This window comes from Gordionus sp. m RMFG-2023, chromosome 1, assembly GCF_954871325.1.
Source record: "Gordionus sp. m RMFG-2023 chromosome 1, tfGorSpeb1-WG-v2, whole genome shotgun sequence".
NCBI lineage: Eukaryota > Metazoa > Nematomorpha > Gordioida > Chordodea > Parachordodidae > Gordionus > Gordionus sp. m RMFG-2023.
Genome location: NC_088775.1, coordinates 76,065,794 through 76,091,992, shown reverse-complemented (window position 1 = coordinate 76,091,992; position 26,199 = coordinate 76,065,794). Strand labels below are relative to the sequence as shown.

The 26,199-nt window shown below is 27.3% G+C and overlaps 2 protein-coding genes across 3 annotated transcripts; both read right to left on the bottom strand.

The window, feature by feature from the left end:
* Positions 1–293: 293 nt before the first annotated feature.
* Positions 294–13,482, bottom strand: LOC135923001 (integrator complex subunit 6-like). 2 transcript variants are annotated; one of them, XM_065457580.1, is made up of 17 exons: positions 13,352–13,482; positions 13,233–13,310; positions 13,043–13,192; positions 12,906–12,995; positions 12,675–12,861; positions 12,336–12,633; positions 12,043–12,175; positions 7,777–7,977; positions 7,214–7,382; positions 7,000–7,094; positions 5,651–5,773; positions 4,102–4,379; positions 3,866–4,014; positions 3,511–3,647; positions 2,822–3,227; positions 2,152–2,508; positions 294–644 (listed from the first exon to the last, which is right to left on the bottom strand). In XM_065457580.1, the coding sequence occupies exons 1-17, from the start codon at positions 13,460–13,462 to the stop codon at positions 466–468; spliced, it is 3,141 nt and encodes a 1,046-aa protein (XP_065313652.1). In that variant the 5' UTR covers positions 13,463–13,482; the 3' UTR covers positions 294–465. The 2 variants fall into 2 exon arrangements, with proteins under 2 accessions (XP_065313652.1, XP_065313653.1); XM_065457581.1 differs by lacking the exon at positions 12,906–12,995.
* A 10,977-nt stretch (positions 13,483–24,459) lies between these two features.
* Positions 24,460–25,660, bottom strand: LOC135930401 (tyrosine-protein phosphatase 99A-like). The gene is made up of 2 exons (XM_065467196.1): positions 24,963–25,660; positions 24,460–24,868 (listed from the first exon to the last, which is right to left on the bottom strand). Exons 1-2 carry the CDS (start codon positions 25,658–25,660, stop codon positions 24,460–24,462), a joined length of 1,107 nt encoding a protein of 368 aa, XP_065323268.1.
* Positions 25,661–26,199: the final 539 nt, after the last annotated feature.

The following is a 26,199-nucleotide window of genomic DNA, read 5'->3' as shown; positions in this document are numbered from 1 at the left end:
AGAAGGAAGATTTTAAAAAAATACCAAATAAAATACATGCGTGAAGTTATGAAATCATAAAGTTTTTTTAGGAATTTACATTTTATTTTACCAATATTTTCGTTAGTAAATCAAGGTTTTACCATCAATTTAGCATAACGTTAATAAAATATTTAACTATTTTATTAAATCTCAAGAATGCGCGATATTTAATTATTTACATGTTATAATCTTATTTGTGAGAAATATAAATCATTAAAATATATTTACAAACAAACGCTAATCGTATACACAATAAATTAAATATAGAAGAAATTATCACAGAAGCTTAGCTATAATTTAAAAAAAACATTGACTGTGAAATATAAAAAAATATGATTTTCAAAAACATATTTAGAGCATTATGTCAGTCACTATTGATTATATTCTTTAAATCTCTTTTCATTTTCAAACACCTCTCATAAATATGTAACGTGATCTATGTTATCATAATTTGAAAAGAGGTGAAATAATTTTGGGTAATTTGTCTTTCAAAATTTTTAAAGCTTTTGATGCCAATCGGTGCCTATTGTAACGCTTAGCGTTCAGTATAATATCCCTTAGAAGATATGCGTGAAGTAACGGGTAATATTTTAGCGAATTGTGATTAGCGAAAATTTCAGCATCTGTTAAAAAAAATAAAATATATATGTAATTAAAATAATTGATCAATGGTCTGCAAATGGTAAGATTCTCAAGTCCGCCATACCGTTATAATTAGCTATCGTAATACCATTATAATAAAGTTTTATTATTCTCCAGCAATAGCTCACACATTTCTGCACTAGCATAGGACTAAGAACAATAGCTGCTGCATAAAAACAATTGTATTGTACATTATAAAATTTTTAAATTTATTTTTTGACCTAATTTCAAACGTTTAAATAATAAAAATATCATTCGAAGAAGATTTTTCTCCCCTTTTTCCTTTTATTATGCTTCACAATTTTTCAAATTTGATATAATTAATTATTTAAACTTTATTAATAATTGGTGTGTAAAATTTAATATACAATTTTAAACCTGTATAGGTAATTATATTAGTTACAATTAGATAAAGAGCCCCCTGTAATGGAATGTATAATTTTATCCCATAATACATAATAATCATTATTTACAATTATAGATTTCTTTGATTAGTCGGTTGTTAGTTTATGTTATATTTATTCCTTTCTCCTTTATGTTTTACAATTTTTCAAATTTAATATAACAATTATTAATAAAATCGAATTATGATAGTGAAGATTAAAATTTAATATTAACAAATTATATTTATGAAGATTAATATCTCCCTATGTAATGTAACTTTTAACCCATTATATGAAATTATAATTAAAGAATGGAGAGTAATATTGATCCCCTCTCTCCCTTTTTTGGAATTGATTAATTATTGTTATTTTAATACTTCAATAAATAACCACAAAATTCATTCATAGTTGTAGTATAATATGATTAAAACCATTTAATGTTCACGCAAAATTATTTATAGACATTTTTTTGTTTAAACCGATACATGTAATATTATATATGTTATGTTAAAAGTTAAACTTAAGGACATATTATATTAATTTGTTAATCGATGACATTATAAATTGAATACCATCTCACTTAATCTTTATACATATTATATTATGAAAAAATAAAGTATATCTCAGATAAGCATTTTTATAATAATGTATTTTAATAAATATATAAAGTGCCCTGAAAATATATGTAAGAAAATTATAGAAATGCTTATATTATAAAATATAGTCAATGTCATTCTATTTTTGTAAAATAAAATTTATTATCACCTAATATTCTATTATATGTTATTTTTAACCCTTGAGAGGTAAGGTAGAAAAAAAATAAAAAGTATGGCATTTTACACGTATTTAAGCATTCTTTCTATAACAATTACCTCAAGATCTTTATTCTTGTAACTTAAGGCCCATAAAGCAATCGCCGAAGAGACTATTTAAATTGGTATATATAGGTTTTAGTGTTATTTAAATAGCCTAACTTAGAGAGCTATAAAAGGATTATTTTTCTTATATCTTAATTTTTAAAATCAAAAATAGATTTAAATATAATCGGGCAGTCTTAAAAAATATACACTTTCTACAGCTGTGATATATATTTTTTTATACGAACCATGTACATCATTCCTGATGAGTTTACGACACAAGTATTTCAATTTTCGGAACCGTTTGAGACTAGCTTTATCGAATATGTCCCTCATTTCCATTCCGTTAAGATAAAATTCGAGGTTTTCACGATCGACTATATTTTCGAAAATATCTGAATTGACATGTTGGTAGAAATTATCGGTCTTCATGTGTCTATGAATCTTTTTGATTAAGTATTCGTGTGGTATGACATCTCTAGTAGAATGAAGCAATATTTTAACGAACAGCTTTTTATCCTCACTCCATGTGGAGTTTGAAGATTCGTGTTGAATATCGATTCTGAGCTGGTTATCGAAGGGCTCCAATTGGTCTTCGTTCATATCTAATACAAACAAGATAATGATATATTTACAAAAGAGAAACATTTTTCGCATAGGAAAAAAAATTTCAAATAAAAACTTTCATCATCTAAGGTTAAGAATCTAGTGAAAAAAATAATCCTTTTTTAAAAAAAGTTAATTAATTAAAAATATATCTCAAAAGATATTGTTTATATAACCCCATATTAGACAAGATCACATTTTAACGATGTTTTTTTAATAAAAAATAACTTTAGATCACCTTCAAAGTTAATTCATATAAATTATTATCTAGTGATTAAATATAATCAGCACTTAACAAAATGGGTGCTTTACCGATATTAATTTCCAGCTGCGCCTCTTGATAGGTTGGCTCCTGAACTCCGTGAGGAGGAGAGGATGTGATGGATAAAGTATTTGCATTCTTATCATCCGTCATCTCACTATCGATATCTGTAATGACGTTATCATCTGATTCAGAATCAGCGGGTTTCAGATCAAAATCAAGATTCATATTCGAACAATTATTACCTCTCAAATGAGAAGGAACATATTTATAATCACTAGGTATGGGGCCAGACCAAGTCCTAAACCGCTTAGACGTTTTTAAGGTTTTATTTAGATGTAAGGGTTGAAGGGGTGAATTTAAAGGACTCGGAAGCAAAGAAGTGTTAACCATAGTGTTTGACGTTGTTGTGGTAGTCCACATTTCATTATCTGTTTCATCCACCATCATACTTCGCTATAAAATTATGGATAGATGATTATTCAGTATTTTAGATTTATAAAGGTAAAATAAGGTCTCATTTATAGTAACTGCAAAATACATTTCAAGCTATGCGTAATTTACAAAATACATTATGTTAAATTTTATAGCTATGCTATCATTTAGCAATGAATTACACCTTACTTATGCGACATTTCGGTTACTATTCTATATACGAGACCTAAGGCTCTAGGAGACATGTATATATAGTCCTTTTTGGCACCAATAATTCAACCCATTTTAATAATGTTATAAAAACCTTGTCAACTTTGAAAGGATTACCGAACAAATGTTGCCTAACCACGGTATTAGTATTATCCAGTTGTCTCAAGGGTATTTCGTTCTTCTTTAAGTAGTCTTGGTAGTTACCCATCTGATTTATGGGTAATTGATTTTCTATCACAATACATACAAATAAATCGGAACATTAATTAATATAATATAGCATTAAAAAAAGATAGCCTGATTAAAATATCAAGAAAAATTTATTGAATAGGTAATTTCAAATTATTTGCAATAGTGAATAAAAATTAAATTAAAATGAGTAAAAGATTTTTAAAGTCAGGATAAATATATCAATGAAAAAAAGTTTTGAAAAAAAAGTAAATAGAAACTTTCAAAATTGTATTTCGTTAAGGGATAACTGTGCTGCAAAGACCGATGAACGTTAGGCAGATTTAATTTACACCAAGGATCGTTCAACAAAGAGTTCCTTAAGGTTTTGAGGGTAGAGAGCAAATTGCACTTGCGAATGATGGGGTCTCTTGAAAAATTGATTATGATCATAAAAAGCAACAGCTGTATATATAAAGTTATAATTACAAAAAATAGAGGGTTTTGATAGACTCACTTATTTCTATTCCTATCGGTTAAATTCAACACGAAAATATTGTTCACAGCTTCTAAGTTGTCTTCTTTATTCTTGTCGTTTACAGGCTGTGTTTGTGCATCGAATATGGGCCGGGACAAAAATTTTTTGAGAAAACTATTTTCTTCGTCGGTGGATGTCATGATTGGTTTGACGGGTAATTTGAGGGTAAACTGAATGGGGCATAATGGATCTGCTTTGAAAGGAAAGGGCCGTTTGTTTGATATGCTAGCGATTATCTGATCGTACTCTATTTTGGCCTAAGAATAGTTTTGAAAAAAATATATCAAATAAACTATCCGTTCCGCATTCAAGATATTTAAAAAAAATAATTTCTAAATTATAAAAAAAGGTTTTCATGAGGAAAAGGGTTAAGAAAATATCGCATAAGGTTTAGCATCATCCCCAAGCATCGTAACGGAATAGTAATATACTCATTTTTAGGAAAAAAAATGAATTTAAGTGTAATTATTAAATTTACTGCTCATATTTTTTTAAGATTAGGCATATGTAAATCATTTTAAAATAAATTTACGATAAATTTTTAACTTTTAAATTCAGGTGTTAATGATTGCGAAATTTAATTTGTATTTTAAAATACAAAAATATGTTTTCATAATGAGCAAAAGCATCAAAAAATAAATAATGTAAACGTAAAATATAAATCAAAGAATTGGCAGTATCAGAGGGATCCGTAAAACGATATTAACTATTATTATTTACAGAACCGAAACCGATAATTATCACCTGAACCTGAACCGCTAAAAAGATAAGCAAAGCGAGTTGATCCTTTTGATATCCTAACTCCTTTAACAATTATTAATAATAATTTATGATAAATATAAGTACTATTTTATATATTTTTGTATATTGCTATTTATGATCGCTCTCAACCATATAATCCCCCCCCCCCTTATAGATATAATTTGACAGTAGAGAATCTTGAAGATATTTTAGTGCTATATAGCGAAATCTACTTTTTAGGAAATAGTGATATAAAAAAAACGTGCTTCGCATTGCAATAATTCTTATAGGTTTATGGATTCAAAAAAGTTTTGAAACGATTTTGTACGATTCAAGTAGGACCGATATCATTCTTTACGAAACAAACCTGAACTTAAACCGATATTCGGATCGGTATGGTTAGGATTCTTGAGTACAAGAATATGTAATCATATGAATAGGCATAAAATTATGGAATTAGGAATCTTCATTTGAAAAAGAAATTCGATAATTTTTACTTCTGTGAAACGATAATATCTTAATGGATTACCATATGTTTAAAAAAAATATATAATCCAGCTTTGCATATAGGGTTACTAAAAAATATTTAAGTGCGTTGCTAATTCAAATACCTGCTTCTGAAGAATAATTTATTTTTTTCTTACTATCTTATAAGAATTACTTATTTTTTAAAGTAATTTTTTCGAAGGTGTTGAAAATGATTTTTAATTGAAAAAAAATTTGTTAATATAATTTCAATGTCGCGTTTTCCAGCAAAATATTTTTTTTTTAAAAAATGGGAAATAACCTGATTTTTTATTTTCTTCAAATAAGTTATAACATCGTAACTGAGTCCACTGCTTTCGTTCATGTTTTCTAAAATGACGGTGAATTGCTGTAAACCCATCTTTTGAAAGGCCTTTTTCAAAGGCTTTTGAATTATTTAAAAAAATATATATAATTGGTTTTATTATTCTCGTTGTTATTAGCAGGATATGATGACACCTGATATCACTGGCGTATCTAGGATTTTACTATGGAAAGAGGGGTACTATTCGGTGAATTTTTTATCCATAAATTTTGTTGGATCTCTTTAGGTCCACTTATTGTAGGTCTTTGACTATATTAGATTTTTATAAAACTAATTTTGGGTTTTTACTTTTTTTTTGTTAAAATGCCTTTTCTAGATTTTAAAATATAGTCGTTATTTATTATTAATTTTTATAAATTTTTCTTTCAAATTCTTACTTATAATTATATATTATTTTTTGGGGAGAGGTGGGTAGGGGATGTGATGGGGGAAAATTTTTTATTAGCTTAAAATAATATTTACGAAAACAGGGTAATTTGCGATGGAGAGGGGGAGATTCCCCTTTTCCCCCAATTGGTTATACGCCTGCCTGATATCAATTAAAGAAAATGTTTTTATATCTTAAAATTTTTTATGTAAAGCAACCTAGATTTAAAGAAAGAGAAAAAAATATTTATAATTAAACCATAAATATTATATTATTAAATTATAGTTTTCATATTATTTTTCGGAATGTTTGGAACTGTTTCTGGAAAGTTTCCGGAATCAATGTTTCCGTTCCAGCGTTAAAAGAAATTCATTCCATGTCCCTGGTTATAATATTGCATTAGGAAGGAGTCAATATATAGAATAAATATATAGTTATCTCATTGAAACTAGAAATACAGAACTTAGGCCATTTCTAGATGGAACTTTTTTTAAAGTTTTCTAGGCATGTTTCAAGAATTTTTTTATTTATAGCCATACAATGGGATTATATTTGGTTAAATTAATTTTTTATTCTTGATAATATAAATTTCCCCCTATTTAAATCGTTATGAAAATCATTTATCTTTTATTAACGATAAAATGGCGTTTTAAAGAGATTGCGTGAAACATTTTTCAAAAATATTTGATCACGCAGAAAAATTAAATTCGACATATTATTATCTTGTTTGGAAATAAATACAAAAAAATTTTGCTGGAAACATGCCTAGAAAACTGATTTGAAAAAACTTTCTGCCTGGAATTTGCCTTATACTGGGATTCAATACTTATATAATTTTTTTTAAAAAACAACAATATTCATTAAGCATTAAATCGCTGAATTATAAATCATATGAAAATTTTTTTAAAAATATATTTACTGAAATATAGTAGGCTGGAATCTGGCTAATGTAAGTGTCAAATTTATTTCTCCAATTCGGGTTAGGTTTAAATTTATTGACGTTAACCATTTCATCTAAAAGATAACAATAATTATAATATGATAATAATATCTTATATTAAGATAAAAACCTTTTTAATTTAAAAATGTTCCTAGTTTTTTTTTAAAGAATATAATATTTAACTAAAGTAAACCAATCAAATCGATCAAGACGGGATAATTGAAGGTCGAAATACAGAGATAACACACGTAGCTGGTCCTGTTTACCCCGTTAGAAGGGGGCTGAATGGGACAGAATTTAATGTAACCAAAAGGAATAATATCTTGCTCGTCACTTTTGTTGTTTTTGATAAGCAATTCTACCTAAAATTTTGATAAAAATATTAATAGAATTTAAATTTGAATAAAATATCTCTTCAAATATGATCTAAATTTAGATGCATATTATATGGAATGAAGATATCATATTAACATAATATACAAAAAATTTAAGAAAATATTTAGATCAATTTATTTACATTTCACGCCAATATACGTATTTTTTAATCTAAACAACCCAAATAAAACTATTTCCCAGAAAGAGTTTTCTACACATATTCATTGAAAGAGGAAAAAGGAGCTTAAAAAAATATTATTGGAAAGTATATTTAACGACCCCCTTCTAAGGAAAAACAAAAAATATGTCAGGTAGTCATCTATAATAAACTCCTCCTCCCACTTTCCCCACTTTTATTAGTGTCTTTTTTAAGATTATTACTCTGAAGCAATTAAAAGTGTTGTCTGGAGGATCCTTGAAACCGTTTTCATTGAAGTAGCTAGCAATGTATTGAGTCAAAGGACCCATCTCTATTTCGTAATAATCAGTGGGAAAATTTTGACATTTTTTCGTGATTTGGCTATCTTCGCTAAATGGTATACTGGTATTAACTCTCAGATTAGGGATAGAACTCCTGACCGGCTTAATTTATTTGGAATAAAATTAAAGTTAGGTTTTCATTTTAGAAATAAGTTTAAAAATAATTTATAAAACAACATCACGTAGAACTAACGAATGTGAGGAAATATATTAAGTTTGTAATGAAAATCTAAAAAAAGTGAAAAAATAAGTGTGGAAAGATTGCAAAAAACTAATCCTCTAAAAAAATATAAATTCAGGAAGAAAAATAATATGCCAGACTGTTAAAACTAAGGGAAAAATTTGCCAAAAAATAATTCAAGGATAGTCTTGAAATTGATTAGGTTTTAAAAATAGGAAGAAAACTTGTTTTCGAAGGTAAAGTTAATAATATAAAAGAAATCAAAAGATATATTTAAAATACTATTTAAAAATAAAATCCGATTCATTATAGGGTAGACCGAGGATATATGACAGGTGTTATGTCTTTTGAGATAAAATTTTATTTTTTAAAATTATACTAATAATATTATTGAATAACTTAATTATTAGACTACAAAATTTAAAAAACCGGAGTTTTCTATCTTTTATACTGTGGTATATAGGACAAGGTAAAAGTTGCGTTTTTTACTATATACCAATGACCCTGGGTAAGATGGCAAACATCAAATTTAACCCATAAAACACAAATTTATTCATTTTTAATGTTATAATTAATTAAAACATATTAATAATATTTAAAAAAATAGTCATAAAGATACACATAAAATGGATAATTTCCAGAACTATTAGTGCATTACATCAAATCTTCATGTTTTTTTAAAATATTTTGTGGGTTGTTTCCCTAGAAAATCTGCTTAACAAATTTGCCACTTTATTCCTTGCTATAAAGCCCTTGGGGTAGGGTAGTGAGCAGGGTTGCCATGTCAAAATTTTCAAATTGCGGGAGAAATTTGGTATTATGCGGGAGAAATATAAAAATTGCTAACGGGCCTATCCGCATATTATTTTTATAATTAGTTTATATAAATACAAAGTCGGTAACTATTTTTCAAAATAAAATAACATCTTGATTTATTAAAATATATTAATTTATAAAAAAAAAACAACGATCTTTTTTAAATATAAAAGAATGTAAACAAGATAAAAAATTTTATATAAAAAAACGATTTTAATTTTACAATTAAAAATATATTTTATGCAAATGTCCCGCAAAACGACCGCAATTGGAAATCTATCGTGTGTGTGTATAACATTATAGGGATAGGCGCTTAATTATCACTTATCACGTTTAAATACATAGAAGGTACTCCAAAAATAAGAAAGAATACAGATTCAACTACAGTTGCGCCAATTGTAATCACTTATCTCGTAGTACAACATTCACAGAGATACTTATCATCACAATGTTGGTAGAATCTTTTCCCCATAATATTTAACGACTCTAATATAAATGAAAACTATATTTGTAGAACAAAAATGAGCAAGGCTATCATCAATGTTTTAGGACCTAAATCCAGGAGTCAATTCTTGACGATTTGAAAGATGGGCATACATATGCAATTCTGACAGATGCATCTTATAAGAGAAATATTCTTGATCCTCCGCTATTTCAATAAAATTAAGGTCTTTTCAATAAAACTATTATATTTTTTCCCCTCAAATAGTAAAAAATTCAAAGACATAGCTAATTATATAATGGTAAATATAGATTCGAGATTATCAATAAATTGCAAGTCAACTTTCTGATTTGATAATGCCTCAGTGAATATGGTAAAAACAGAGTGTATTTACAGAATTGAGTCAGCACAATGTTGGTTGCGATATGTTCCTAATACCCGCCATCGATAGAATTTTAAAATTTTATAAACCTTTAAAAAAATTTTCTTAAATAAAGATTATAAAAGCTGTCCTAATACTTTGAAATTTTTTTTCAATAATGAATGGCAGAGGTATATTTAGGAATGATTTCACATGTAGGAAATCTACTACATGCTGTTAATGTGTAGTTGCAATCAGAAGAATCTCAACAAAGATTCACAAAATTATGCTGCAGATGTGTTCATCTTCACAGTTAAAAATTGACAATAAATTTTATGGCGCCATTGCTAAAACTTAATTATATTTTATTTGAGATTTAAATAATAGAACTAAATGTTTATCGTCGTTATTGAGATATTTATATGGCGAATCATTAAAAATAGAGAGAATTACAATTTCCTCAAACAAGACATCAATGTTTCGGTATTTTTAATATATTTATTAAATTATAAAAACCATCAATTGATGGTTTCTGTTCCAAGGTCATAATATTTATACATTTGTAAATAGTTATTAAAATCAAATTTTGATTGTAAATATTCTAAAATTGTCTTAATAAAAATATCTGTTTCATTTAAAAATATATTAATTAGAGTATTATTTGAACATTTTAATATAATATTTTTAGCAATAGCCCCATAAAATTTATTATCAATTTTTAATTGTAGAGATGAACAGAGCTGTAACATGATTTTGTGAATCTTTTCTATTAAAGAATATTCTGATTGCAACCTAATATTAACTACATGAAGTCGATTTCCTACATGTGAAACGAATCCCAAATATGCTTCTTCCATTTCATACTCGAAAAAATTTTTCAAAATTTTAGGACAGCTTTTAAAATCTCTATTTAAGAAGTATTTTTTTAAGGGTTAGTAAAATTTTAAAATTCTATCGATGGCAGGTATTAATGACAACCACCTGATAGGTATATATCGCAACAACTCACATCATTCCAAGTCAGACCACTTCACCAACTCTTTTAATTCATTAACTCTTTTAGTTGATAAGCTAAATTCGTTAAAACATTTCATCACAATTATTACGACATCCACAGATAGTACATTCATTGCCTTCTTGCAAGAATTATGTAGTATATGGCATATACAGCCAATTGGTATTAATTCATTATTGTGCTGCCCCACTTCGGTAACTTTGGGTTTTGCCAAAATTTACAGAGGCATTATCAGCGCAGAAAGCTGATATGCAAATCATTGATAACTCTGAATCAGCTATATTTAAATTATGTGGCTAGCTACATTGTTGGATTTTTCTCCGAGGAAAATTTTTTAACAGTTTTATTAAAATGTTCTTATTCTTGTTGAAATAGCGAAGGATCTTAGATGCATCTGTTGCATATAGATATGCCCATTTTTCAAATCGTCTAGAATTGACTCTAGGATTCAGATACTAAAACACTTGTGATAGCCTTGCTCATTTTTGTTCTGCCACAAGTAAGGTTTGCACTTATATTGGAGTCGTTAGATATCATGAGAAAAAGATTCGACCCACATTGTGATGATATAGCTCTGTGAATGTTGAACTACATGATAGATGTATACGATTTCCACAAATGTAGTTGCATCTGTATTATTTATTATTTTTGAGAATATTTTTGTATTGCAATCGATGTTGCTCCCCTGTACTGACTTATATGAATGAAAGATTTATTATCGGATAAAAATAAAACAGGATAAAAAGAAATTTACAAACTAGACATGTTTTTCACATAAATATTTAAAATATATTTTAAAAATAATCAATTAATGTCTCTCAAAATTATTATTTATATATTAAAAACGTTAAAATACTAAAATAAAAAATTGCGGTAGATTTCCAATTGCGGTAATTTTGCGGGAGAGAGATGTCTGCGTGTAAACTAAAAAATTGCGGGAGTCTCCCGTTCATGGGGGGAGACATGGCAACCCTGGTAGTGAGTAAACTTAAACAGTTATAGAATGTTTGTAAATAAGCTAAAACATTAGGACCATTCAGCGACATAGAATTTGAAGCATATATCATAAATTTCATTAAATTAGAATAAGTCAATAAGTATTTTTGCCTCGAAACAAAAATTACCAGATAAAAAAGTTGGAGAAAAGGCCTAAAAAATCATTTGTGATCCAGTATCTATTGAAGATGGATCTCCCACCACTAGAACATATAGTAGATAGTATGTCTAGAAATGCAACCCCCAAAATAAAAAAGTTAGATGTTTACCTTTTAACCCCCCCCCCCTGGCATATAGCCCCAGTCTCCCTTACATTTATAATTGAGCTTAACATAATTATTATTTTATTAAGTTACCAAACAATTGTGATCTATGATATAGTTTGGGTAAAAAGATTCAGGAATAGGCCAAATATTGTTAGAATTTATAGACTTTGGATTAACATATAAATTGGTAATGAGGTTAGCTCTATTTTCTTGATTTTGATGGCTGAAAAATAAAATTAATGGTGCAATTACAAATGATCAAAAGAAAAATAATATATCATTATCATTTACCTTTAATATAATAAAATTAAATATTTTATAAAATTTTAATTAAATGCCATTCATTATTTTATAAAAAAATTCAAAAATATATAAAATAAAACTTTTCAGTTTGAACATTCAAATTTTTATCATTGGACACATTTACAAATATTGTATCCTTTATCCTCATATCAACATCTTCCAAAGGAAACTGAGAATCATTATTTGTCATAAGTATAGAAAAAGGTGGGGCAGGAGGTGGAACCATAAAAAATAAATTATTTCCAATTTTTTCATTGACATGATTATCATTAGATATTATGTTAAAGGTTGAAGTGACTTTTGGTGGCTGTAATTTTTGCAAAAGCCATTCCAAATAAGGGTTGAGACATGTAGGATGGTGTAATAAATAATTATTAGCTTTAATTAAATATAAAAGTCATGTATCAGATTATTGATACCTCCTGTCATTTCACATAATTTGTTTAAACTTTTGTATTTTTCATTAAGCTCTTCATTATTAAGATTATTGATAGATATAATTCCTGGAATGGATAAAATAATAGAATAGAACTTTTGATCCCATCTAAAAGGATGAGATATAAGCTCATTTCCCAATATGGTTGATTTATTATTCAGTGTGTTCAACTATAAATAATTTAGAATAAATAAGTATATAATTAATGTTAAACTTTTTCTAAAAGTGATGTGTTTGTTTTAATAAATGCTCCATCACTAATAAAAATAATGATTGAATATTCTAAGTAAAATAAACATCTTCCCTTAATTAGATAGCAAAGATAAATATTGCTTGATAAATTAAATATACTTGTCCATATGTATCTATTCCTGACATCAATCGGTTAATATTTAAAAGATCAAAGGCCTGTTTTAGTGCTAAACTAATGTTTGGAAGTGTATATGCTTTTAAATTTTTTAGCTCTTGATTAAAAGTAGAATGATTTTCTCTCCACCCTGCCTATATACGATTTAACGTAATATAGTAAAATTTGTAAAACCTTAATATTATATGGATATTCTTCTGTCGTAAGTAACATGTAACGATCGCCTCTACTTGATATGTCTTTAGCTCTAAGCTAAATATATATTTAAAAATTTTACATAAAGATTGTATAACTTTCAAAAATAATTCTATTGTGGTTTTTGCGATATCCAAGTAGGTTGTTCCTGCGAATGTTTTTTGATTCATAGAAAAACTAGTATCAACGATAAACATTATTATAGTCATTGCGAACAAAACAGACAAATCGTAAAAAATTTGGGATAAAAGGCACATTGATTGACAGTTATATATTTTTTAATTAAATATTTTTTTCGATTGTTAATTTTATTTTTACTAAATTTTAACTCTTTTCACTAAAACTTACTATTCCCAATTATACTATTTATCGTATCACTTGTCGGATCCTCCACTTTTATCTACATCCTAGAGTTGCAATCCTACCTAGTTGTCCAAAATATAAACCTGCATATGGAGACATCGTTGAAAAGAAGATTTAGAATTGATAGCGGGTTTAATGATAAGCTAATTAGTGGAATCAGGAACAGATTGACATTCTCCTTAAGGTTGACAGTGGTCGAAAACATTGACATTATCGTAGAAGCAAGGGAAGCATTGCTTCCCATGAAATTTTTCTTACAAAATTCTTAAATAAACTTAATATAATCTTTATGCCATGCTAAATAAACTAAATTGACTTCGATAAAAAAAAATATAATTTTTATAACGTTAAAAAGATTAATATTATTTTTACTATATTAAGAAATACTATTATTTTTACTACATTAAAAATTTTATTATTATTTTTACTACGTTAAAAAAATATACATGAGGGAAGCAAATTTAATATTACTTATTTTTTAATAAATATACCATTAAAAAATAAGCATTGGGGAAGCAAATAAAAAAATGCTTACTTTTTTTTAATAAATAAAAGAAAAAGAAATTTTTTTATATAATATATTTTCCTTACTTTTTTTAAAGAAAAAATTTTTTCGTTTTTAAAAATCCTTAATTAATGTTTAATAATTGTAATTGTATTATTGAAAATTTATTAACATTATCATTTAACTCAAGAAATTTTGATGCGAAAAAATTGATTATTAGAAAAGGAAGACCAAAACCAATTTTACAAAACTTAAAAAGAAATCAAAACTTGCATCCTTAATTTTTCCATCGATAAATATGAAAAATATGAATGGCTCACTGGATGTGATTTTTCTAATTCTATATATTGTTGGTCATGTTTATTATTCCCAAAGGAAAAATATGTTTGGAATGATAAAGGATTTTCGGATTTGAATAATTTTATAAAGGCAGTTAAACAGCATGAAGAATCAACCGCTCATTTGCAGTCGATGATTCAATTAAAAACATTTGGCTAAAAATCGTATAAAAATATGATAGATTCGATGCGCAAAATATCAATTGAACAGCATAATTCGAAAGTCATATCAAATAGAGAAATATTGAAAATATTGATCAACTCTATATGTTTTCTTGGAATTCAGGAGCTCGCATTCCGTGGTGATGATGAATCTTCTAATTCAGTAAATACATGAAATTATATTGAATTAATTTATTTGTTGGTGAAGAAAATTTACTATCGAAACATCATTTAGAAATAGTTTTTATTGATCAAGCTATAATCAAAATGATTTAATAAATTCTATTTCATAAGTCTTACACCAAAAAATATTAAATCGATTAGAAGAAACGGAATCTATATCAATAATATTGGATGAAACAACAGATATCAATAATAAATCTCAACTGGCTATAGTTCTTCTTCGATATTTTTTAAATAATGGGACATTGTATGAAAGATTTATTGAATTGTTTGATGTTACTATGCATCGAGATGCTAATTTTTTATCAAAATTTGTCATTAAATTCTTGAATAAAAAAAAAATTATTAGTTCAATGTTACGTTGGCATCTGTTATGACAGGCGATTCACATGGGCTACAAGCGAAAATCAGAGACATCAATTCTTTATTACTTTATATTCATTGCTTTCCCCATAAGTTAAATCTTATATTATCAAAACCTTACATCAAAATTAAAGAATGTAAGGTTTTTTTGCAACTTTACCTGGTTTAGCCATTTTTTAGTACATCATCTAAACGAACAGCGGAATTTGATAAATATGTCAAAAGAGGTTACCACGAGTAGCCCAAACGAGATGGGAATACAATGGTCGGCCGGCTGGTTCAAACAGTTTTCAATTATTTGAAGGATCTAGTTGTTTTTTTTTGAAAGTATGATTGATGAAGAATCTGATATTGATGTTCTCATAACATCTCGTAGCTATTAAATATATATATTTAATGATGCAAATTTTCTAATTTTATTACATTTTTTTCAAGAAATTTTTCCAGAATCTGATTTATTATTTGATATACTTAAAACTAAAATCAACGATATATCTTATTGTCTTAAAAGTATTAACGATTTCAGAAATTCAGTTAAATCAAGCATAGAAAACTTTGATGTGTTTTGGAGAAATTTAAATATAAAAGAAAATATTGAAGACAATTTAGATAAAAAACGTAATAGAACCGGATTGCCCAATACAAAAGAATTTTATAAAAATTGAATAATTAAAATAACAGATAATATAATCAATGAAATTGATTTTCGGTTGGATACATTAAAAAATATCAAATTCGTCGAATTGTTAGATATTAGTAAATTCCAAATATTTAATCAAAATTTCCCAAAATATTTATTAGATAATTTAAACGAAACTTATTCTCAATTTTTCGACTTGCAGAAGCTGGAAACCGAATTAAAGGTAGTGTTTCGGTACGATGAATTTAGAAAGAAAAAGAATGTTAATAAAATACTTGAATTTTTAATATGCACCGATTTGATAAAAAGTTTTAATGAGTTTTGCAAATTCATCTTAACTTTGGCTTCAACAACAGCAAGTGCAAAACAGAGTTTTTCATCTTTATAAAGAATTAAATCTTATTGCAGAAACAAGATTAGCCAAAATCGATTATCGAATCTATCTTTGATTTCGATTGAAAAAAAATTATTAAAAAATTTAAAATCTAGCGATAACTTTTATAATGCTGTACTTGATCATTTTACTCAAAAACAAAGACAAATACCATTTATTTATAAATTTTAATGTTTTTACGGTTTGAGTTTGACTAAAATAAAAATAAACTTTTTTTTGATTGCTTTCCTAGTAGTAAACTTGACGCTTCGTCACTGGTATAAAGCATATGTCTCCAAGACCCAGAAAAATATATTTGCTATTATATATCGAGGTGTTGTTAAAATAAATAAACCTTTAGTAAATTGACTTAATAAAAAATTTTTCTTGCAACTGGGCGAAAATTTAAATGGTTACCATTTACTAGAATACGAAAGATTTTGGGTAGTGTGATAGGATAAAATGTACTAAGGAGATTAATTCGAAATTTAAATTACAATTATAATGAAATGGATATTCAATGGAAGGAACCGTTTTGATAATAGTGGAGGAAAATGCGTTTGCAGGGAGATATAAAATAAAAAGAACAAAACGACAGCGACATTTGCTAAAGACTGACAAATGCAATAAGTGTTCTAAATAATTATGGATGTAGATGCAAAAATAAAAATATATTTTTTTAAATATGATTTGTATAATATTTTGTTTTGTATTGTTAGGAGAAACTTGTAATGTATCCAATTTACGATGTTTGTTAATATTAAAATAATGCAATATATTTAATTCCTTTTTTGTGCTGTAATTATTACTTTATTTGAGTATAAAGTAAAGTATAAACTTCAAAAACCATATATAATCTTGAATATAATGTGTCGTTTGTCAGCAATGCGTAATCAATTCCATATGGGGATACCTTATAAATTGTATATTAGGTATTTTACACATTATGGAATACATTTTAGAAAAAATCAGATTTTTTCAAATTAAAAAAAAATGGTCTAAATGATTTAAAGTTGACAAAAGCAAAATATTTTGTTGGGTGTATTTTTTAAATTTGAAGATCTGATTTTTTCCGAAAATGTTTTCTAATATGTGTAATCTTTACCCAATTGCATCCTAAAATTTATTAAAACAACACAGATTGACTGAAATATTAATCAGGAAATACCCGTTTTGACTGATTACGTATAATGCCGATAAAATATAAAATAATTAATCATTAAATAAAAGGTTGGTCATTTTTTTAGCAATATGATATGGAATATTATTAATTGTGCAAACATAAATCCAATCAATTTGAATAATCTTATGCATGACTTAGCATTAGAAATTTTTAAAAAAAATAACTCTTTCACGATTCGTTAATGCCAAATAAACTAAAAATGATAAATGAACCTTATTAAATACGTAACTCACAGAAAAATATTTAATCAAATATGGGATTTTTAAAATTTTAATACATTTCTTAACTAGTCTTGTCATACAAACAAAGCTGCGCCCTTTCCTAAATACATGGTTTTTCTTAAGGCTCCTCCTATTATTTCTTCCAGTTTGATGGGATTTAAGGAATTTAGCGTCGCTTTGTATTATTTACAATTTAGAAAGCTAGGCGCTTTAATATCACGTATTGAATTATTTACAAACCTATTAAGCTATGATTATAGTTTTAGAAAGGATATAAATTCGTTGTTAGATTGAATAAATTTCTTTTGGTCATATTGATAGATATAAATTCAGTCATACTATAGGAGTAGCTAGAGGGGTGGGCAAAGTAACTCCCCTTCAGAAATTTGCATGGTCTCGTTAATATCATTTTAAGTTATAAAAAATTTTCCCAATACAGAGCCCCTCTTCCCTCTAAAAATATATGCCATACATATATCACCATAAACAATATTTAAATAATATTTTAAAATAACGACTATAATTTAAATCTTCAGGAAAAATGCATTCTTATAAAAAACTTGAAAAATCAAAAATATTTTTACAAAATATAACATAGCCAAGGGTCTACAATAAATGGACCTAAATACTTCTAATAAAAATTATGACTGAAATCCTCATTTAATAAAACCCCCATCCTTATCAAAATGTTACGCATATGAGCCGGACTAGATAATAAGGATTTTTTGCTTTAATGGGAAAATAAATTTCTGATCACAATCTCCGAACTCATATTATCCCAGTTCCAGGAGCTGCCTTAAATATTTTTTCTAAATTTTTTATCCAATATATTATTTGTCATTGTCAACAATCTTAGTAATTGATCATTTTAAAAAATATCTCCCGTTCTACCACGATCTTGTCTTATCTATTTCCAGGAATACCTTTAGAGTTCAATTGTCTTCATATTAGAGAAAACATGATAACCTTAAACAAGTTCTTCTTCCAAACAATATGATGTCAAGAAAATTAACCAAGGTCATCTCTTCATATCTCATTTTCTAATGATACTTTAGCTCCTAATAATGAATCCACATTTAACGGTTTGATAAATAAATCCCAGTTAGCTTTTTACATGACATTAAGCAAATATTACTCAAATTGATATCATGGTTTCTTAAGTTCATCAGGCCATTGAATCTATATCGTAACATTTACCAGGAGGTCTATATCAAGACCATTTTTCTTCATAACATTATGACACCAAGGACGATTTATTATTAAATCAGGTCACATTTTTAAATCTGTTGCTTCGATTCTTAGATACATTATTTCTTTAATTTTTAGGGCTTGGTTAATTTCTCTGAATAAGAAAGGCAAGTTACAACCACATTATGTTGAATCAATATTTAACCACATAATATCTAAAATTATAAATAGGACTTTAAAAGCAGCTATATCATTACTTTTTTTAAATAAAATGAGTTTTTACACCAAGGGAGGTGTAGAGGCGACTGCGCGTTTGGCCCAAATGTCACTACCACTAGCGAATGCAGATCTAAACTGAATCTTCCTTAAAATTTCTCTGAATAAAGCCTAGAACTCTATTAAAATCTATTTATTCCTATATTCTGCAAAAACCATCTCGAAAATATCAATTTCATTTTGAACAGTTACTCCGAGCTCGCTTATTTTAAATCCCATGATAGGATTATATTTACTTCTGATGGTATACAACAAGGGTGGCCAACTGGGTCTACTATTATTTTATATAGGGGTTCTTCGTAATATTGATCTACATTGGCGGGTTTTTCACCCACCCACGCCCGCCTATACTTTAAATGGGCAGGGGTTTTGTAAATATTATCAACACTGGGCGGGTGGCAGATGGGTTGGAAAATTTGGGCGGGCGTAGGCGGGTAGATTTTGATATTTTTTAGGCGAAATGAGCAGAACAGACTTTAATTTAGTAAAAATAATAGTTTAATTTCATAATATTGCATATTATATATGTGTAATTAAAAATACATTTAAATAAATAAATAAAGAGCCAAACCAGCCATTTAAATAATTTTTAAACATTAGGCGGGCGGACCGGTTGAACAATATTTATAGATAAATGAACGGGCGGGCGGGTAAATTTTTTAAAAATTATAAGTGACCGGGTTGGCGAGTTAAATAAATTTCAAAACAACGAGTGGGCCGGCTTTTGGACTAAAAACCTGCTCATTGCTGAACTCTAGTTTAGACAATAATATATTCTTTCCAATTTTAAAATACTAGCCATTTGATGGCTTAAATTCTTTTCAAGTTTTATAACCTATATTAAATGCTTGTTATTTAATGATAGCTTAATTGCGACATACCTACATTCATTAACATCCCAGACATTATTAATAATCATGAGCCTGTTACCAATTTATCCTTTAACACATCAAAGTCGAAATGTTCTCATAACAGTTACATAATCCCAAAATGCTCTAAAAATTTGTCCATCGTCGAACTTACTCATTGGATTCTCCAATCGGTGGCGCAATAACGCCCCTTAGACTAAACTCAAATCTGATAGAAATGAATCAATTTTAAATGAATTACCCACAAAGGATTCAGTCTACACTCAAGAAAGCTTAGGATTATCTCCTACTGCCTAAATCTGGTTATTAGTTCTTATGAGGGATTCATTAGAATAATATACTGAATTCTAAATCGGGATACGAATGTTAGCAATTCATAAAATTCTCAGTCTTTTCCTGGAGAAATACTTATTGCTCTTTTACTTCTTCTTGGGTACGATCTTCCTTCAAAATGTACCAATTGTGGACATTCGTTATACTGTAAATATTCTGAATCGCTTTCCAGGGCACATAAACGTGAATTATCTGATCTCAAAAACCTTAAAAATGGCTAATATTCTAGAGCCAAGTATCTCCAAGCAATAACAAAAGGCTTGTTGCTATCAGGCTAATATCTTTATCTTCAGCCCATCCAGAGTTGTGAGGTTACACGTGAATTAATTTTTCAGCATATCCAACAGAAGTGCTTCAACCATTATTCTAACCAAATTCTTCGTCATACATATATACACACATTGCAAATGTAATTTTTATCCCTTTGCCACCAATATTTTTATACCTAGAATAGTTCTTCAAAACAATAATATCTTTCATTTCAATTCTTGTATTATTAAATTAAACTTCTACAAGTATTCAATTAAATTGACCTTTATAAGATAATATTGAATATAGCGTTATAATATTGTATGACAAATATGTTATTCAAATAACGTTGAATATTATAATCTTTTAAAATATTTAAAATATAACAAATATACCAGAGACCTGCAGGCCCGGCCCTAAGCCCGGCCCGGCCAGGCCCAGGTGCCAGGGCCAGGCCGTATTTTAAATTTTAAAATATACCCGGGCAGGGCCGTATTTTTTTAAAAAATTTATACTACATGAATTATTATATTCGTCAATTAGATATGGCTATTATGATTATATATAGTTATGATTAATATAATGTTTGGTGAAAGATAACACTAGCTAACACTCATAGTATTTATTACATACTATAATTATAGTTCTGCCATGGAATAAATACGCAAAGGATTAAATAGCTAACACTCATAGTATTTATTACATACTATAATTATAGTTCTGCCATGGAATAAATACGCAAAGGATTAAATACATTATTATATAATATATGTTATATTTTTTATTAATTAAAATATCAGTTTTATTTTTTTTATAAATACAATGAATATAGTATATTCTCAAAATATTATTTACACAAATTTTTTGTAGTATCAATTTGTAATATACTAAATATTTGTTTATAATAAAAATAAAATAAAATATGTGTAGTGTTGTTAAACGGCTCGTTTTAAGCCGATTTTTAAAAACGGCTAACTCAGTTTTTTATCCAGAAAAATATTATGCAAACCTGAAAATTTTGCTCATAGATGGAGCAAAGGTCTAGACATATAGTATCAAAATTTCGAGGCTTAGTCAATATTTTTCTGGCATATTGAGTTAGCCGTTTTCAAAATCGGTTCAAAACGAGCCATTTAACAACATTAGCGAATATACTTGCTTATTAAATGATAATACTTGGCGAAAAATATGATAAAATACGAAATAGATGAATTTTTTGTATATACCAGGTCGAATATAATTTTTTCCGGGCCGGGCCTAAAAATTTTTTTTAAAAAAATTCAAGCCGGGCCGAGCCCCCAAAATTTTTTTTTTAAATATCCGGGTCGGGCCGGGCCTAAAATTTTGAACCCCAGGCCGGGTAAAAACTTTTTTAATCAGGGCCGGGCCGTGCAAATGGTACCTCTGCAGGTCTCTGAAATATACTCTTGGTTTTTTTTATTGAGATGGTTAAACATTAAGTCAGAAAATTAAGTGGAATAAGTGATAATTGTAATGAAGCTTTCTACACAAAGAAAGCCATTAATACTATGGTTATTCACCAAAACAACTGTTTTGCTATCCAAGGTTCCATATAGAAACCAATATAATCATCTCAATTTTTTAAAATAATTGTATTTAAAAATTTATATGCGCCATATTTCTAATATTCTTATATTCATTATTTTTTTTAATAAGTACATTTTTGTTTTTAATCTAATTTATCATATATTATTTAACCAAATAAAATACAATTAAGAAAATTAAACTTCATTCCCATTTTTAAAAAATAAATGCCTATTTTGTTGAATGCAATTTGAATTTTTGCTTTTATTCCCCTATATTTTTTTCAAAATAGACATTATATAGATTCATACTGATTCCGATAATTTTAGTAAATAAAGATACTATATAATATTATATAATTTTTGCTCTTATGGAATTAAAAGTTCATTATATTTGGAAAATAATAACTCGATGGCAGAGCCTCACATTCGTAATGGGAAAGAGCAAATTAAACAAATTCATTTCCGACTGAAGCTCGATGTGAATCTCGCAATAAATGAAATGAGGGAATATTTTGATGATAATAATGAAAGTAATAAATTCTCACGTGATTTGAAAGAGTTTCAAAATTTTATTAACAATTCCATATAGTATACCGCTGAATGAGAGAGCGGCTTTCGTCTTATGAATGTCATTATGACGGATTTGCTTGCAAGTCTTATGATAAAGCATATTTCCAGTTTAATTATAATAAACGTTAACGGGCCTTTTCTCAGCCAGTGGAATTCTTCTTTTATCCTATTAAAAAAGGCTGACACATCATAACTACAATACTGTATTCGATAATTTTATGTATCGAACGGTAAACAATATTTTAAATTTCGATGTATTGTAGTTTAATCGCAATATATTTATTTACGTATCAATATGGAAAAATCTATAAATATCCAATGTATAGTTTTACAATCTTAAATGATAGTTTTTTTAAAAAAAAGTTTAGATTTAATTTTACATAAATTAAAATAATAAAATGTTTAATTTTGTATAATTAAAATTTTTAGAAACATATTAAAGATTAAATTATCATTGTTAATTAATACGAGTTATTTTACAAACAATACCATCTCTTATATTTACTAATTTTTTTCAATAACAATATTTTTAAAGTTGATTTATAATTTTTTAATTTTAAGAATTTCTTCCTACTTTGTAAAAATTTACAACATTATGGGATGATGAGTATATAATAGCGCCTTTCTCAACCCATATTTTAATTTGAAGTTCGATTAAAAACTGGGAGAATAGAGTAGATAAAATCAGGGAGTTAACTACCAAATTGAATTTAAGATATATAAAAATTTAAAATATATTGTCCATTATTTGAGGAGCCATGCTACAATTGTTGTTAAACGGCTCGATTTGAGTTTTTAAAACGTTCAACTGTATATACAGGAAAATATAAAACAAGTCTAATGATTTTTGTTCATAGACGGTGCAAAAGTTTGGACATCTATTAGCTAAATCTCGATGCTTAGGGAATATTTTTTTGAATGAATCGCGAAAACCTTGATGATTACTTTCACGCACACATTAAGGATTTTACTATTTTTAATAATTTTAATTTTAAAAAATCAGGTAATATAACAATTTCCTTAAAATAAAATTTTTATAAGTGATTAATTGTGGCTTTTTTTAAATTTTATTTTTCTATATGTTTATTAAAACTGATAAAATATAAAATTACTTTTTAATAAATATAAGCCCAACTTGCTCTTGGTAGAAATTTTTCAAATTCACACTGTCTTTTATATAATATACGTATTTGCTAATGAAAAAAAATCCAATACTAAAAAAAGGTATATCCAAATTGTATAAATTTCTTTTAGTGTATTTGAGGGGAAACAATTTTCTTACAAATTTTACTAAAATATTCATATCATTGTACCCATTATGTAAAACTAGATAATAAGCTCTTTCATAACTCCAAATTCCTTTACATTATATTATAGTTAATTTTATATAAAAAAATAAAATTTTATAAAATATATATTCGAATTAATATATTTAATGTTTTATATACAAAATGAAATGAAATTATGTCTTTTAAATACTTATAAACGGTAACCAAATTAGGACAATTATATCTTAATTCATTATAAGTAAAAAAATACCAAGATTGGACGTATTATAATATTTTAATTTAGTCTTGAAGAAATCAATTGGGCTAAAATTAATGGAGCCGCTCAGTAAATATTTTTAAGTCTAGCTTCAGTGGTTAGGGAAAAAAGAGTCCCGAATCTGGAGTAAGGGTTAAATCTAGAACCCTGCTAAAAACTTTAGTAGAAATTAGCGTTAATATCTCAATTTATTAAATATTAAATGCAATTTGTAAAATAAATATTAAAATAATTTTTATTTATTTCATATTACTATTACTATTATAGATGGGTAAAATACTGAATTTTGAAGTATATTTTAATTTTTATCAAACAGAAAAGGGCAACAACAACATGCAGCCATTAGAAATAGTTCATACAAATCGTAGGTGGCCTTCTGTTCTACCATCAAATCGTCTTTACTAGTCAACTCCTTGTATTTACTGTCCAATTCTTTTTGCCGTTCTACCATTTTCCTATTTTTGAAACCTTCTGGGTCTCCCTCGATTTGCCAGGCGTCCAAATGGAAATCGTAAATAAACATGTATTGCCTTACGGTTTGAACCATCATCGAACGACTTTTGCGAATATCATAAACCGTGTTAAAAATGTCTACATTCCTATGTTTAGCTTGAATTTCTTGTATTAATCGATCGATAGCTACATAAGTACCAGTCCGGCCTACCCCTGCGCTACAATGTATCAAGATAGGATGTCGACTTTTAGGGCTGATATGAGAGCGAACCTCGGTCATGAATTTAATTAATTGAAGGGAATCTTCGGGACACCCCATATCAGGCCATTTTAAATACTGGAATATACCTCTTCTCTCTGCCTATTTTGACTCTCAATATTCGTACCAAATAATCCAAACGCACCTCTTCTTTAATATTCGTGACTTCGACTAAACCATATTTAATGGGAAACCCGGGTTTTGGCCAATACAACTCGCATTTGCGCCGCCCTCTTTCGACAAGACCAGTTATCATTACAATAATGCATATTCTTTGTTGCCATATCATTCTCCAATGATCATTAACCGTCATTGGTAACGGTGCTTGTGAAGCTATATAAGCCCGCGCATTTTTATAACCAGGAATAAAATTGGCATTGATATAATCTGACTCCTTACCCATCATGGGCTTGAGTCTCACCCTGGAGTGATCAAAGGGAACTATGTTGCCATATCTATTTTTGGATTGGTTTATTTCTGACAAGCCCACTGTTTGAGGGCATTGGGGACTTATCTCGCATAACTCTTCGTATTCTCTCAACAGGAATTTAAATGAGTTGCTCCTAAGTGCAGAAACGTATTCGTATAGTTTTTCAATCTTAACTGGCTTTCTAGTAGATAGACTTTCTCCGCTGGCTCCAACTTCTTCATTTATTATTACCCTTCCAGGTAAGTTTAAATAATCGTACATCATACCATCAGGAGAAACTATTATATTGACAGGACTAGCACGGTTGGCTTCTTGTTTGAGATCCCCTACTTCCATTTTATCATGTTGGGCGCCCATAAAATTGATCTTTTATTTTAAATAATACTCTTGGTTACTAAAAATAATTATACTTTCAATTTTATTTTATATGAATGATATAATCTCTTAGAAACAAAATCATTCTATATTAAAAATTATAAGTCTATTATGATCATTTTTTTAAAACTTATTTCTTTAACAATCATTTAATTAGTATAAAATTAAATTCGAGTTAAAAAATTAATATTTAAATGCAATGATAAATAAATTATACTTATAATATGAGCTAAATTGAATATTATGGGGACTAAAATAGAGAACTCTTAAATTTAATTATCCTTGTAACAATTAATTGACACCTATCTATATAATAAAAGTTTTAAACTATACATCTTAGATTAAAGCTATTTTTAAATTCACAAATTTAATTAAACTTTTACATGATAAAAAATTTTTGGAGTTGTTACTAGATTTTAAATATTAATTTTTTGTAAAAGGATTGTAATAAAGAATATTATCAAAATTGGAGAATTTATTTTACATCACTTTAATTTATATAATGAAGCCATTTAATATAT